The 16,288-nt window shown below is 45.7% G+C and overlaps 2 protein-coding genes across 2 annotated transcripts; one reads left to right on the forward strand and one right to left on the reverse strand.

Moving 5' to 3' along the window:
* Positions 1-913: 913 nt before the first annotated feature.
* On the reverse strand, positions 914-6,175 carry ak6 (adenylate kinase 6). The gene is made up of 6 exons (XM_079222487.1): positions 6,078-6,175; positions 5,912-5,988; positions 4,739-4,831; positions 4,551-4,609; positions 2,394-2,539; positions 914-1,424 (listed from the first exon to the last, which is right to left on the reverse strand). Exons 2-6 carry the CDS (start codon positions 5,946-5,948, stop codon positions 1,235-1,237), a joined length of 525 nt encoding a protein of 174 aa, XP_079078613.1. The 5' UTR covers positions 5,949-5,988; positions 6,078-6,175; the 3' UTR covers positions 914-1,234.
* Positions 6,176-6,364: 189 nt separating this feature from the next.
* On the forward strand, positions 6,365-15,473 carry rad17 (RAD17 checkpoint clamp loader component). Its single transcript, XM_079221644.1, has 17 exons — positions 6,365-6,479; positions 6,781-6,897; positions 7,176-7,391; positions 8,907-8,981; positions 9,093-9,231; positions 9,875-10,014; positions 10,836-10,888; positions 11,371-11,496; positions 11,569-11,638; positions 11,732-11,843; positions 12,085-12,279; positions 12,782-12,885; positions 12,994-13,140; positions 13,252-13,380; positions 13,559-13,679; positions 13,966-14,023; positions 14,968-15,473. Exons 2-17 carry the CDS (start codon positions 6,856-6,858, stop codon positions 15,146-15,148), a joined length of 1,908 nt encoding a protein of 635 aa, XP_079077770.1. The 5' UTR covers positions 6,365-6,479; positions 6,781-6,855; the 3' UTR covers positions 15,149-15,473.
* Positions 15,474-16,288: the final 815 nt, after the last annotated feature.

A 16,288-nucleotide genomic window follows, 5' to 3' on the forward strand; every position in this document is an offset into this window, starting at 1 on the left:
TAACGGAGAGAGATGACTGTTCTGAGACAGAACATTTAGCCATTTTGTGTTTCAACTGTAACATGTGTCTGACTTGTCCAGTGCGTAATAAATATATAAATATATATATATATATATATATATATATATATATATATATATATCCACACTAAGAGGAAAACAGTGGAAATACCTTGAATGTGTCATGATAGATTAAAATTACAGCTTTTGTATTATTATTTATTTTTGTGAGCAACGAGAAGAGGTCTGCTGATCAGCAAGTTCTCTGCAAGAGACGACACATTCTGGGCTTTGACAATCAAACAGACTCAAAGCTGTTGCTTCTCTCCTGACCACCAGGGGGCGACTCCTCTGGTTGTATAGAAGTCTATGCTTCATGTGTTAAAGCTGCATTGTCTCTCCTGACCACCAGGGGGCGACTCCTCTGGTTGTATAGAAGTTAATGCTTCATGTGTTAAAGCTGCATTCTCTCTCCTGACCACCAGGGGGTGACTCCTCTGGTTGTATAGAAGTCTATAGAAATGACTCCTCTGGTTGTATAGAAGTCTATGTAAATGACTCTACTTCTCTTGATGTATTCCCTCAGTAAACATTGTAAACATGAGTTTATGTCTCAATCTCTAGTTTCTAGTCTTCTTCAATACAGCATGATGTTCATTTAGTAAATTATGGTCATTTAGAGTCAAACAGACCATAATACAGGGGACGCTTTAGGGCGGGGCTACGAGGTGATTGACAGGTTGCTGCCGCTAACTGAACCGTACATGTCGTCTCTACGTCACTTCCATTTATCGGTTGTAAAAAGTCAAGATGGCGACAGTGAAATGGGCGACCTCAAGGCTTTAAACCAACAGTCTGTGCTTCAAACCAACTGCTGCGAGGTCGTCACAAGAACACGACGAGGCCGTTTCCTGTGTGGTTATTTATTTATTTATTTAAAAAAAGTGATGAATGACATAAACGCAGCACTACAAGAGTAGTTTGACCTGACACTAGTTTGCAATAGTCCAATATCACGGGTGACGGGTGATCCGACAACCGGTTGCCAGAAAGCGCTCTTTGGTGGATTCCATCAACCGGCGCCTCGGCAGCGCTCCCTGGAGGCCGTCGAGAGAGCGGTCACCATGGCAACAATCTATGAAAATAAATGCAGATTGGAAAATAACTACAATTTTTTTTTTTTCTTCTTTTTTATATTGTCCAAATCCGTTTTGGTTGACAGTCCCGGCAGCGTCTAGTTGTTGTCCTTCATCCACTGCTCGGTCCACTGCACCAGCTGCTCCAGGTTGCGCTCCAGGTCCTCGGGCGTGTTGCTGGGCAGCTGGTGCACGATCTCCTCGCTGTAGGCCTCCATGGCCTCCTCGTAGATGGTCTGAAAGATCTCGCACTGCACGTTGTCCTGCAGCTTCTTCCCCGTGTAGCCCCTGAAGGGGGCAGAAACCGCTCGTGAGGGGGTTTTCCTCACATGGTAAAGAGAGCCGAGAAAGAACCAAAACTTGTAGGTGGGTCAGTAGATTACATCTAAAGTCAATGCACAGACGCGACAGGTTGGGAAAAAGCTAATTTTCCGCCGGGCGGCGCAAATGACACAAGTTCAAATATTATGGTAGCGGCTTCATTCAGACGCTGTTGTGGGACTACGGGTAATATTATGAACCGGACAGCATGGAGTTTGTCAATGTATTTTTGGTCACCACGCATGTGGAGTTTACACAACAAGTATAAAGCAGAGCTAGTGGTTATTTCCATGGTGGATGAAGGAAACGGTAACTGTTTTACGGCAATAAGCCACGCCCCCTTTCAGGCACGAATATTCTCAACGCGTTTGGTGTGAACGCAGCGCTACCCTTTTACACACAGGAGCGCATCATGCGTTCGACGTCACAAACGTAGTAAACAGTGAAACCGCGAGGACTTCTTTTGTGCACCTGTAACGTAATAAGTTTCTCATTCAAAGTCTCAAACCACGTTGCTGATTGTTGGAACAATGGAAAGACTAACGAGGACGGTTTATGAGTCCTTTTTCTGTTCTGTCCAGTCTGAATGAAGTGGGTTTTACAGCAATCGGTAAAGTAAAATGACTGTTTTGGTCAATAGAGTCTTGCGGATTTCAGAGAGCCTACTTTTTATACGTTACTAAATTAAAATAAGTGTCCAAATGCTCTCTTTTTAGCCATCGTATGATCACTTCCACATGCATCACGACAGACAAGAGGCAAACTAATTAGCACATCACTACTGATCTTAGCCAATAAAAAAAGCGGAATGAATGCCGATTGTGACGTTTCCCGCTAAAGACAAAAGCCCGATGTTCGTGTTGTTCCCCTGCTGCTGCTAGTCCGATGGTCCACAGTCATGCGTTCATTGAGGTGGACGTGTGAAGCGGGCATTACCTGCTCTCCAGCCGCGTGTACAGCTGGGTGTTGTCCGTGCGGAGGACGAAGACGATGTGGAACCAGCGCTCAGGGAACAGGTCGCAGCCGTGATAGTCGACGATCATCCCGCCTTCTACCATCTTCTCATCCAGCTCGTCCACCACCTGAGGACCACAGAGACACACAATGTATTCACCTGAGACACACAATGTATTCACCTGAGAGACACAATGTATTCACATGAGACACACAATGTATTCACATGAGAGACACAATGTATTCACATGAGAGAGACAATGTATTCACCTGAGAGAGACAATGTATTCACCTGAGAGACACAATGTATTCACATGAGAGAGACAATGTATTCACCTGAGAGAGACAATGTATTCACCTGAGACACACAATGTATTCACATGAGACACACAATGTATTCACCTGAGACACACAATGTATTCACCTGAGAGACACAATGTATTCACATGAGAGAGACAATGTATTCACCTGAGAGAGACAATGTATTCACCTGAGACACACAATGTATTCACATGAGACACACAATGTATTCACCTGAGAGACACAATGTATTCACATGAGAGACACAATGTATTCACATGAGACACACAATGTATTCACATGAGACACAATGTATTCACATGAGACACACAATGTATTCACATGAGAGACACAATGTATTCACATGAGACACACAATGTATTCACCTGAGACACACAATGTATTCACCTGAGAGAGACAATGTATTCACCTGAGAGACACAATGTATTCACCTGAGACACACAATGTATTCACCTGAGACACACAATGTATTCACCTGAGAGACACAATGTATTCACATGAGAGACACAATGTATTCACATGAGAGACACACAATGTATTCACATGAGACACAATGTATTCACCTGAGACACACAATGTATTCACCTGAGACACACAATGTATTCACATGAGAGACACAATGTATTCACATGAGAGACACAATGTATTCACATGAGAGACACAATGTATTCACATGAGAGACACACAATGTATTCACATGAGACACAATGTATTAACATGAGAGACACAATGTATTCACCTGAGAGACACAATGTATTAATTTCTCTCTTATGTTTAAACAACAATAAATTAATTGAATCCTCACGGTCGAGCCTAATTTGCGGCGCCATCGCAGGAGGAGCTCGACCCTCTGCATCCTTTTCCGTACGCCTCAATTCCTCCGCACTGTTTTCTGGCTCATGCAAGTAGCCTTCGAATGTTCGATTCTAGCAGTTACGCTACGTCTCCCAACTTTATGGAAGTTGCAATACCACTTACGCTACGGCAACCTGTTGCCTCTGCACGCCGCCGCCCGGCGAACCACGGCGCTCTGCGGTTTGTCCCAGGCACCGCTGCAGCCCTGAAGGCCGCAGTTCAGTGGCCTTTTACAGACTCACTGGCACATATTCATCTATTTATAAAAAAAGGCCAGCCTTGGCCTGCCCTACATGCGCAGGCTGACCGCATTGATGGTTTCAAGTCGCCGATCCCGCCACATTGTGAACAATAAGTCGTCCAGAGGAGAGCTAGTTAGCGTTAGCTGTTAGCAGCCGATTGGCGGCGCAGTCCTGCCAGGCAAAAAAGGAGCCAACAGCACAACACCATTTGGAACAACTAACTTAATGTTGGCCTTTTATAACGGCAGCATGCTGTTCAGGGTCCCTACAGTGAACAGCTGCTCTGCAGTCAGCACAGGGTCTCGCTCCAGCACAGGCCTGCTTGTATTTAAAATAATAAATATATATAAATAAAAGCCAACTGTCAATTGACTGAGGTTCCATTCTGCGCCGTTATATTGTTCAATCTCCAAACAGTGAAATGAGTATTGGGCGAAGGTAAATTACTCCTTTATCATGACGTAATAGTGTAAAATGTAATCTTTGGCGTGAAATGGAATAAATCCCAAAAGAAAAGTGGCTTAAAAAGCTACGCCCCATTAGCTTCAAACCCTTAGCTTCATGATGTCATCACGGGACATGAAGGTTGCTGGTGAACCCGACAAGCTTGTGGGATTTTAACCAAGACGCGGTGCAGTGGTTATCACATCCGTGGTTCTGTGCGGAGCACATCAAGCGCATCATCACCAGGTTGAAAGCGTGCATGTGGAATGTCACTCACCCCGTCCTCATCCAGAATCGGGCACTGATACTCTTCGTCATAGCCGTCATAAAGCTCCCCTGGGGGTGGAAACCAGGTGCATTCATTAGAATGGCCTCAGGACATTTATCTGCGTTTATAGTCTAAAAGCAGAGGAGGAATGATGGACGCTCCGGTCCATTTTTTAAAGTGAGGTCCGAGGTCTTTACCTTCCTTGGCCAGGTCTCCGATGTTGACGTAGGTCAGCCCGGTCCGCTGGGCCAGCTCCTTCCCTAAAGTAGTCTTTCCAACACCAGGGGTTCCTGCATCAGAATCAGAGTCAGATTACCAACTATATTGCCACAATCAAAAAATTAATTTTATTGCTGCACAACATAAACACAGTAAGAGACACTCTCAGGGTTCAGACACATTCTGACCAGTGGGTTCATGACTTTAAACCAAATGTCCATGACAAACATTTAGTGAAATCTGGGTGTAAACAGTAAAAAGTGAGTAAATGTAGTATTTAAACTAACAATGAGAACACAAAGCATACAGTAAACCTTAAATGACACAAATGAATGAGACAATAGTTTGATTAAAAGAATAAACATTTATATAGATGCCTGTATGTATGCCTGCTTATATTTTGAGTCTTTCTTTTAAAAGCATATTCATTATTTCAAACTCAGCGTAAATTAACACATGAATATAACACATTTACATGACTGTTACTAAACTTTAAGGGGATTTTATTTGTTTCAAGGACTTTTCCAAGCCTGGAAATAACCATTTTAAAATTCCATGACTTTTCCAGGTTTTCCATGACGTAAGAACCCTGAACTCTAATTGTGTAAATAAAGTGTATTGCAAAGTACTAATAAATCACAAATATTAAAGAAAAGACTAGACAGAAAATATGAACAAATATATACAAGAAAAGTGATTAAATACACAAGATAAAATAAAAAGGAATATATATATATATATATAGACACAATACATCTCAATAATAAAAAGAGAGCAGCTGGGATTGACATTGAATAGTTAAATAAAACTACATATTTGAAGCAGTGCACTTTATACACTGAGGAATCTGTTATCATATTGTTGTGCAATACTGTCACTATATTTTGAGCCATATTTTTATTTATTTGTTTACCTCAAGTTCAATCCTGTGTGTTAGGAGGACCCAGCTGAACAAGATGTTCATTGTACAGAGTAACTGTTATCTGTGATATGACAATAAACATCTTGAATCATATTCAGTTTGCATTACACAGGTCACGTGACGCAGTGAGAACAGCCGCACAGACTCATCGTCTCACAGTAGTAACTCCTCCGTGGTGACCGAGTGAGTGGATGAGCGCGTGAACCCGCGCAGCAGAGCGTCTCCTCACCTGTTAGCAGCAGGTTCGGTCGCTTCCTCATCTTCATGGCTTCGCGGAGCAGCGACACGTGTCTGGACGACGTCCGCCTGAAAGACAGAAAGCCTCCATGTTATGTCTGCGCTGCCTGGCTCACGTGAAGCCGTAAAGCCGCTCTGTTTACAGGCCAACAACAAACCTGAACGAGGGCTGCGACAAAATGGACGGCTGGCAGCTCGCGGTGAACGTTTATCTCTCCAGCCGAGGAAGCGGACTGCTCACGAAGCAACTGCCGTGAGTGAGCTGCGTTCACGTCGGCTTTACGTCACCCAGCGGCCGGTTTGCGGCACAGCGACTCCACGGAGTTTAAATATGTAAACTTCACTTTTGCCTCACAGCCGCTGGAGGTTCGCAGTGCCGTTTAACGTGACTTCCTAATTAGTAGCTAGTAGCTACTCATTTAACCTTAAAGAAGAAGTAGCTACTCACTATAGAAGAAGAAGAAGTAGCTACTCATTAAACCTTGTAGAAGAAGAAGAAGTAGCTACTCACTACAGCCGAGCACAGCGTTAGAAGTGACGGAAACACCAGGTGTTCTGAGGTAAGTTAATGAAGATACGTCGTATTAGTTTAATATTAACTAACAAGTTAGTACATGTCAGCTAACCGCTTCCCTCAGTCTGTAGTCGACTTGTGAATGTTCCGTATATCAACTAAAAAGCACGTTTGAGAGGTGTTTACCCCTTAACGGACACCGTAGTGTGCGCATGTCTGGCAGCACAATAACAAGCGACACAGCTAAGCTGAAGCTATGCTAAAGGTAAAGGTAAAGCAATAGGAAACCTCGTTCTTTATGCTGCGTACTGAGATGACCATGCTCTGTTTGTGCTGCCCTGTGTTAGCTCGGTCTAAAAGCATCGACAACAACAACACTAATAACAACAACAACAACAACAGCTACTCCCCTCGATGTGAGGATGGACAAGCCTCCTCTGGGAGAGAGAGCTGCTTCAAGCAGAGTGAGTTTTTCGTGTGTGTGTGGTTTATTTATTTATTTATTTATATATATATATATATATATATATATATATATATATATGGTTTAACACCTTACCTTGTCATGTAACCATTTGTTTTCGTTTGTTTACATCATTATTTATATATATATATATATATATATATATATATATATATATATATATATATATATATTTATATTTGACATCAGGTTCTGACTAGTAATCGTCTTTATTTGTAAACGTTGATCTATCGTCCTCCTTCCTCATGAATCTAACAGCCGAGCCGCTGGGTGGACCCGTCCTTCTCCGACTTGCCGTCTGAGAGCTTTGCTCCGTCCAGACGGAGGAAAGGCCTCCAGGCTTCCAGCGCCAAGGCCGAGCCCAAGAGGCCCAGGAGGCGGGCCGGGGCGCCTCGCTCCTCCTGCCCGGCCAGAGAGCCGGCCCCCGGGTACCAGGATGAGTCGTGGGTGGACCGATACTCTCCTCGCTCGCAGGTCAGCGCCGTCGCTTTTGGACGTTTGCTTTTGCCCACGGACACATCTGGATGCAGCCAACGTGTCTGCGTCACCTGGCTAAAAGTCATTTGTTCAGGTTTTTTAGAAAACACAAAACACTTGACCAAATGTAATATAGTGCACAAGCTGCCTCTAGACACTGACAACAGGCATAAAGGTCAAATTATGATTACTAATATTATGTTCCAGTGAGATTTTCATTGACAAAAATACTTGCAAAAAATGCTAACTAAATTGCTAGCTTAAATGCTAGCATTTAAGTTAGCATTTTTACAAGCTACAAGCATTTTTACAAGCTTTTCAAGATGGCATTTTGAAGCTAGCTTCTTGAAAAGCTTGTAAAATAAAAAATAAAATGGCCTAATGCTGCGTTCACACCAAACGAGTAAACTGAAGCGGTAAACACGGCGTGAAAAATCGCATCGCGTTTACCGCTTCAGTTTACTCGTGCGAGTGAAACGAGGGCGTTCACACCAAAAGCGAAATCGTGCCACGACAAAGGGGGCGTGGCTTATCGCCGTCCCTCCTCTCCGTGAAAGGAGCTTTCATTTCCGCTATCGACCATGGAATAAATAACCACTAGTTCTGCTTTATACTTGTTGTGGAAGTCCCAAACATGTCGGAACATGAAACGCCCTCGTTTTTGGGTTCATAACATCATCCGTAGCCGCACACAGCTCGCTGAATTTCACCGACTCCTCCAGGAACTGCGTCTGGCTTATCTCCGTAAAACAGTTACCGTTTCTGCCATCCACCATGGAAATAACCACCAGTTCTGCTTTATACTTGTTGTGTAAACTCCACATACGTGGGAACATCAAACTCCATGGTGTCTGGTTCATAATATTATCCGTAGTCCCACAACAGCGTCTGAATGAAGCCGCTAGCAGCGCTACTTCAGGACCAGTTTGATTCAGCAACGGCAGGACGGCGGTGATGACGGGCGGAGCTTCTCTACGCTGATTGGCTGACGCAACTATGACTCGCGTGTTTTTTTTTCCCCTGAGTTGGGAAATTTAAACTCCTTCGCTCTGTTCTCCCCGCATCAAACGTGTCAGTCGCGTCGCCCGCCGGAAATTCCGCGTCTTCGCAACCTGTGGCGTCTGTGCATTGACTTTGCATGTAATCTGACTTTGCCAATAATCCGCGCCGCGTTTGCTGTGAACGCAGCATTAGTCACACTCTTGACATGTTATACTACGGGGTAGAATCACATGACCTGTTCAACTGAGGATGGAGGAGGTATTACCAGAGGTGGTCAGTGCCATGAGGAGATGGTTTAGGCAAGAAAATCATTTCTGTCAAAAAATTACTCGGATCTTTATTTTAGGAAGGAGACAATATTCAACTCACGACTTCACATTAGATGTGATGTTTAAACCATTATATTGATAAATGTCTAGATCCAGTAATTTCTCCGCAAAACCAGTTTGGAAACCAATTCATGGATACAAAATCACAGAGCAAGATTGATTAGGAAAATGTTTTGTGCAGGCCGAGCTTGCTGTCCACAAGAAGAAGATTGAGGAAGTGGAGAACTGGTTGAGAGTTCACTCGAGCGCCTCAAAGGTAAACGACGCTTCACAATGTAGCGGCCTCACAGACGCTTCTAAACACACACGATATAAATGCCAGTAAGGATGACGGGTTCAGGTTTGGCTCGGCCGCTGTCGTTCACAGGGCGGCGTCCTGCTGCTGACGGGACCGTCGGGCTGCGGGAAGACCGCCACGGTCCAGGTGTTGTCTTTGGAGCTGGGCCTCCGGGTCCAGGAGTGGACCAACCCCTCCAACCCAGAGCCGTACAGCAGCGACCAGCACGGTGAGGAGGATATATATATATATATATATATTCTGTAAAATACACTAAAAACAATGATCTATCATCCAATGTGTTCCTCATCTCTTGGTGACCTTGTTAGGCTTCCTTATCCACGCACTTATTGTTTATGTTTTAATATTTTGGTGTGGGCCTCTGGGCCTTTTCTCTGTCAGGACATTTCAATTAAAGAAATGCTAAAATGAACCTTAAGAGAATCATATAAATAAATAAAAGGTTGTTGTGTTACCTGACTATCACTGAGGGGTATTAGAACACATCTCTTACATTTGTTTTATTTATGTTTTCATTTTAATATTATTAACTATAGTAACATCTGTTACGGGTCAATTTTGACCCATTTATATTTACTTAAAGAAAAAGATTTAAAAGTATTTATTTTTTTTTCAGCAATAGAACTTTAATACAAACACAAAAAAGCAGAACAAGTCATAACACAAAATATAGATTTGCAAGATCAAACAAACAACAATAAAACATTTTTCTCTGTATAGCACCTTTCATACAAGACATTCCCCAGTGTGGTGCTGTTGTTCTCAGAACAGCGCAGATTTTTTGCGTCAAAATCTACCAACCAGTGATGACAATAATAAAGTTTACAATATTAATATCCGTCGTCCTCCAGACTGGAGGACCAACGGCTTACCCAGCAGCACCTCCCAGTTGGCCCAGTTCCAGGACTTCCTCCTCCGAGCTAACAAGTACAACTGCCTGAAGATGGTGGGCGACGGGGCGGCCGCCGACGGGAAGCTCATCCTGGTGGAGGTACGTGCCGCCGCGTGGGCCGAGGCACCGGCCTCTTGTTTTGTAAACCAGTAACACAAATGAAGCCTTTTGGAAGCAAGTGCTTCTCCTGTCCACCAGGTGGTGCTGAGTCTTCCTCTGTGTTTAACACTGGTCTTCCTCTGTGTTTAACACTGGTCTTCCTCTATCTTTAACACTAGTCTTCCTCTGTGTTTAACACTGGTCTTCCTCTGTGTTTAACACTGGTCTTCCTCTGTGTTTAACACTGGTCTTCCTCTGTGTTTAACACTGGTCTTCCTCTGTGTTTAACACTGGTCTTCCTCTATCTTTAACACTGGTCTTCCTCTGTGTTTAACACTGGTCTTCCTCTATCTTTAACACTGGTCTTCCTCTGTGTTTAACACTGGTCTTCCTCTATCTTTAACACTGGTCTTCCTCTATCTTTAACACTGGTCTTCCTCTGTGTTTAACACTGGTCTTCCTCTGTGTTTAACACTGGTCTTCCTCTGTGTTTAACACTGGTCTTCCTCTGTGTTTAACACTGGTCTTCCTCTGTGTTTAACACTGGTCTTCCTCTATCTTTAACACTGGTCTTCCTCTGTGTTTAACACTGGTCTTCCTCTATCTTTAACACTGGTCTTCCTCTATCTTTAACACTGGTCTTCCTCTGTGTTTAACACTGGTCTTCCTCTGTGTTTAACACTGGTCTTCCTCTGTGTTTAACACTGGTCTGTGGGAACATTTGAACTCCCCGTCCTCTGCTGAGAGCAGGATTGTCTGATTTGACATCTGTAAAGGCGCCATGTTTAGTCAACACTTCTTCACCACTTTTCCCTCCTAAGGATTTCCCGAACCAGTTCTACCGGCAGCCCAGCAGCCTGCACGACATCCTCAGGTGAGATCAGAGCCTCTTCTTCTTCTTCTTCTTTTTTCATGCTTTCAAAACTCAGCTGTACGGCGTCTCTTTTTTTCTGTGTAAAAAAGAACGATGGGAGGAAAAATAAACAGATAATGCTGAATTTACATTGCGATAGATGTATACAGAGTTCCATTTATGCATAAAAAATTAATTTCAATGAAAGGAAAAAGCATGGAAAAAGCATGCACATACAGATGCATATAAAATAGTGAGAATAACCCCAATCGCTCGGGACGAGTATTACCAAGGGACTGTAATAAAAATGTATTACAAATGATTATATTGTGTTTATATTTAACATCATACATGTTGTTATTTATATATAGATAGATAGATAGATAGATAGATAGATAGATAGTAGAGAGATATGTATATATATCCTCGTGTTGGATCTGGTCGTGTCTCCTCGTGTCGTTCCCCTGCCCCTGTGACATCGTGCCCCACCTCCTGTCTTGCAGGCGCTTCGTGAAGACCAGCCGGTGTCCCCTGGTGTTCGTCGTGTCGGACAGTCTGAGTGGAGACAGCAGCTCACGCTTCCTGTTCCCCAGAGAGGTGCAGGAGGAGCTGGACATCAGCGGCATCAGGTAGGCTTTGACCTTTGACCTTTGACACAGCATCTGCCCCTAACCCTCTGAACATGGTCTTTGTGCTTCCAGTTTTAACCCCGTGGCTCCAACCACGATGATGAAGGTCCTGACTCGGATTTCATCGGCGGAGGCCGGAAAGGTGAAAGGAGTCCTGTCAGTTCGTCACGCGTGTCGGGGCCGTTGGTTTTGACGTGACTTCTTTAGCGTGTTCTTCCCCCGTCACTGTGAGCAGAGCTCTGGGAGGATGTGCGTCACGGACCAGGCGGTGTTGGAGACGCTGTGTTCAGGAAGCGCAGGAGACGTCCGCAGCGCCATCAACAGCCTGCAGTTCTCCTCCCTCCCAGGTCAGTGGGTCAAACGCACGAAGAGCCTCTTTATTTTTTTTCTGGTTTAAGGTTGTGGAAACCCACGACGTTTCCACGACTTTGCCATGACATTAAAACCACATTTTAAAAGTCCGGGAAATTTGGTTTAAAGTCATGAGATCCATTGGTCAGAGTGTATGAACCCTGAATATTGTCCGACCCGCCTCATCGTCTGGCGTCAGAAACAAACCCTCTGTCTGTCCTCGCTGTGACGTTCCAGACACGTCGCTGGAAGACGGGCTGTGGAAGATGAAGAAGGACGGCCGGGCGCCGCCGCTGGGCAAAGCCGCCTGCAGAGCGAACCCCAGGGGGAAGAAGCCCAGACTGAAGGAGCCGCACGGCGATCAGGCCATCGGAGGGAAAGACGCCTCGCTGTTCCTCTTCAGAGCGCTGGGGAAGATCCTGCACTGCAAACGTGAGACCTGCATCCCCCGCCTCCAGGCAGGGCCTACCTACGCGTGTTGTGTGGACTTCCATACAACCAGAGGAGTCGCCCCCTGGTGGGCAGGAGAGAGAATGCAGCTTTAACACATGCATATTAGACTTCTATACAACCAGAGGAGTCGCCCCCCTGGTGGGCAGGAGAGAGAATGCAGCTTTAACACATGCATATTAGACTTCTATACAACCAGAGGAGTCGCCCCCCTGGTGGGCAGGAGAGAGAATGCAGCTTTAACACATGAATATTAGACTTCTATACAACCAGAGGAGTCGCCCCCCTGGTGGGCAGGAGAGAGAATGCAGCTTTAACACATGAAGCATAGACTTCTATACAACCATAGGAGTCACCCCCTGGTGATCAGGAGAGAGAATGCAGCTTTAACACGTGAAGCATAGACTTCTATACAACCAGAAGAGTCGCCCCCTGGTGGTCAGGAGAGAGAATGCATGTTTGACTACATTTGTATCCCTGACAGGAGGGAAGCATGACGATGCTGAAGCAGCTGAATGTTCCCCTGGACCCGGTCTACCTCCTCACCTGTCTCATCATCACAGAGAAGCGTTGCTCGTAGAACCTGAGGTGCACACCTGCTTTTTCTTTTTTCTAGTATTATTAACGTAACAAACCTCATGAGTCTTTTTATTCTCTGAACACAACGAACTCGGCTCTCCGTGTGTCTGTGTTCAGCTGGTGGTTGAGCGCTCACACATGTCAGGAGACTTCTTCACCCTGTACCTGCACCAGAACTACCTGGACTTCTTCTCCGAGGTGGAGGACGTGGAGCGCGCCAGCGAGTATCTGTCCGACGCCGACCTCCTCGCGTCTGATTGGACGGTCAGTCTCTACCTCGGCACCAAAAGAATGGAACATGAAATGCTTTTCATCCGTGGAAACTGAAGCGTTCCAGCATTAATATACAGATCACCACCCTCTGTGCTGTTTCAGAGCCGCAGCACCCTGGGGCATTACGGGTCTTCAGTGGCCACCAGAGGGCTCCTTCACTCCAACTCCCAACAGGTGTCGGTCGGCTTCAGACCGCTTCACAAACCCAACTGGCTGCTGGTCAACAAGAAGGTGAGATTGAAAGGAAAACTGAATAATATAGTTTTACAGTTATGAGTGTGTGAACGGGGCCCTGAGGGACTCCGCTGTTCAGCAGTTAAGAGTGCAGGAGGTGAACCGCCAGCTGTTCTGTGACCGGGTCCACGGTCCGTGAGCTCAGACTCTAATGAGGCCGATGTTGACCCCTCAGCACCGAGAGAACTGCCTGGCGGCCCAGTCGCTGTTCAGGAGCTTCTGTCTGACGCCAGTCAGCCTGCAGACGGAGCTGCTGCCATACCTGGCCAAGCTCACCAACCCGATGAGGAACCAAGGTAACACACACACACACACACACACACACACACACACACACACACACACACACACACACACACACACACACACTCACACACTCACAGCTGTATCTACTGGGCGTCTACACGACGTATCAAAGCAGAACCATGTCAGGCCGGACTTTCAATGTTGTCCTTTCATTCTTGAGGTGACATTTTGGTGTTGCTTCTGTCATATTAGTTTGGTCATTTTGCTCTGTGGTGAATCTGACCCCGCCCACGGAGCTTTGTGAACTCATTAACGGTGAAGTGTTCTGTCTCCCAGCTCAGATCGCCTTCATCCAGGACGTGGGTCAGATGTCCCTGAGGCGGTTCCCCGGCAGGTACGGTAGGCGTCTTCTCTTCTAGCGCGTCTCTGGGTCGATGCGACTGCAGAGTCCGCGACCCCAAAAAGGATCGCAGCAGCCGTCACACTGCGCTTGCCTCAACCAGGATGGTTTTATTTCAACGGACGAAAATAGCACAGAATGTTGTTGTTTTTTGTCCAAATAATATTTAACAGAGGGGTTACTTGATTCTTGTTGTTCTGAGTTTGTCCTCATGGTTGAATGCACTTATTGTCAGTCGCTTTGGATAAAAGCGTCAGCTAAATTAAATGTAATGCAATTACCTACTCGACTCCACCTGGTGGTGGAACTCTGAGCCGGTTTGGCTCTGTGGTGTCAGTAAGCAAGAGCACATTTCTACCAACAGAGCGCTAATAGTTGCAGCATCCATGCGTGCTGCCTGCTGTAGCGTGCTGCGTGATTTAGCGCGCTTCTGCGTGCTGTAGCGTGCTGCGTGATTTAGCGTGCTGTAGCGTGCTGTAGCGCGATTTAGCGTGCTGTAGCGTGCTGTATCGTGCTGCGTGCTGTAGCGTGCTGTATCGTGCTGCGCGCTGCTGCGCGCTGCTGCGCGCTGTAGCGTGCTGCTGCGCGATTTAGCGTGCTGCTGCGTGCTGTAGCGTGCTGCTGCGTGATTTAGCGTGCTGTTGCGTGATTTAGCGTGCTGTAGCGTGCTGCGTGATTTAGCGTGCTGTAGCGTCCTGCGTGATTTAGCGTGCTGCGTGATTTAGCGTGCTGCGTGATTTAGCGTGCTGTAGCGTCCTGCGTGATTTAGCGTGCTGCGTGCTGTAGCGTGCTGCTGCATGCTGCCTGCTCGCTCCAACGAGTCCCGAGTGTGAAAGTTCATGTTAGTCAAACCAATCAGGCTCATCTAAGTAGCGGAGATGACGGAGTCAAGTCCCGGTGTGTTTAAAATGGTATTGTCTTGTTTCTGTCTTTGTCAGATTAAAACTGGAGGCTCTGGCGGACAAGGAGCCGGCCCAGCTGGACAAAGACAGCGAGGAGGAAGAGGAGCGTCCGGTTGTGGTTGAGGAAGGTCTGCCAGCCAGTCAGCCCCAACCGACCACGAGCCGGGTCCTTCTGGAGGAGGAGGACCCGATCATAGAGGACTACAATAGTGACTAACGCACCCAGCCCTGCCGTACTGGGACACAGTTATAGTGTTTTGGTCGTGTGGCTTTCTGGCTCGGTATGGAGGGCGATTAGTGCCACGCGGAGACGCATTCTGACTTTATTTCCTCTAGCAGCTGAAATGTTGTCCGTATTTATTTGTGTTACGTGCACGTTGAGCACTTTTTGTTTGTTTTTGTACCTCACAGATTTTTGTTTTTTGCATAGTGACTGTTAGATTCTGTTTCCCATGGATGGATTGACAGAAACGGACACTTATTACCAATAGATGCCTATTGAGAGAGAAGTTGCTTCAAGTGAATAAAACAAACAGTGTGAAAAGCGGATCATTGGCCTCCATATCTCTTTGTCACACACACCTTCATCCAATATTTGCTCAACAGTTTCACATGACTTTTAATTATTCCCTCCGGCTATGACGCTCACTGAACTGCTTTCAGCTTCAACTCCACAAATGATTCCACCTTCAGACCCGACTTAGTTTCACTGCGGCGTCTCGTTTTTAAGTCACTCATTTTTAAGCCACTTTTGTTATTTAGCTGGTTGTATTGCTTCATGAGGAAGCTAGCGTGAGCTATTATATGGAGTACTTAAACAGCTCTCTAGTAAGCAGTGTTTTGGTGTAGGCTTCTTGGGCTTTTATTGTGAAGGGGAAAACGGAAGAGGAGAAGAGGAAAGGTTCTAGAAAAGAGTGTGACGAGAATAAAAGTGGTTGCCGTCAAACTAACGGTGTTTTATTAATAAAGTGAAGTATAGGCGCACCCTCGGCTACACCATACGCGCGTTGTATATTTTAAGTACATGGAGTTTAATTTGAAGGTAATGACCGGAAGTAGCTCGCTGTGCAGCTTGACGCGGCAGGTGAGGACCGGGTTCACCTGGGCGCTTTGAAGCCGCTTCGTCGGTAGAACCGGGATAAACGTTGACCGACCTCCCGCCTGTGAGGCTGGACGGCACCGACGGGAACATCACGGTAAGAGGAAGTCGTTCATAAATAACTACTGTTAGAGAAATTATTATTTAACAAATATGGTTTAGTTCCGGTTTCGTCTTTACGTTTCATAAAGTCTTTCCATGAATGAAAAGGATAGAGAAAAGCCCCACTTTACATGTCGGGTTTCCTGGAACTAACAG

Source organism: Taurulus bubalis (assembly GCF_910589615.1).
Source record: "Taurulus bubalis genome assembly, chromosome: 8".
Classification (NCBI taxonomy): domain Eukaryota; kingdom Metazoa; phylum Chordata; class Actinopteri; order Perciformes; family Cottidae; genus Taurulus; species Taurulus bubalis.

Bases quoted from the DNA above. Each gene is read 5' to 3' on its own strand.
- ak6 (XM_079222487.1), bottom strand. From the start codon at position 5,948: ATGAAGATGAGGAAGCGACCGAACCTGCTGCTAACAG. The intron at 2,540-4,550 runs GTGAGTGACATT...TGTGGTCCTCAG, and splicing joins CGATTCTGGATGAGGACGGG to GTGGTGGACGAGCTGGATGA. The intron at 1,425-2,393 runs GTAATGCCCGCT...TGCCCCCTTCAG, and splicing joins TACACGCGGCTGGAGAGCAG to GGGCTACACGGGGAAGAAGC.
- rad17 (XM_079221644.1), top strand. From the start codon at position 6,856: ATGGACAAGCCTCCTCTGGGAGAGAGAGCTGCTTCAAGCAGA. The intron at 7,392-8,906 runs GTCAGCGCCGTC...TGTTTTGTGCAG, and splicing joins GATACTCTCCTCGCTCGCAG to GCCGAGCTTGCTGTCCACAA. The intron at 10,015-10,835 runs GTACGTGCCGCC...TTCCCTCCTAAG, and splicing joins GGAAGCTCATCCTGGTGGAG to GATTTCCCGAACCAGTTCTA.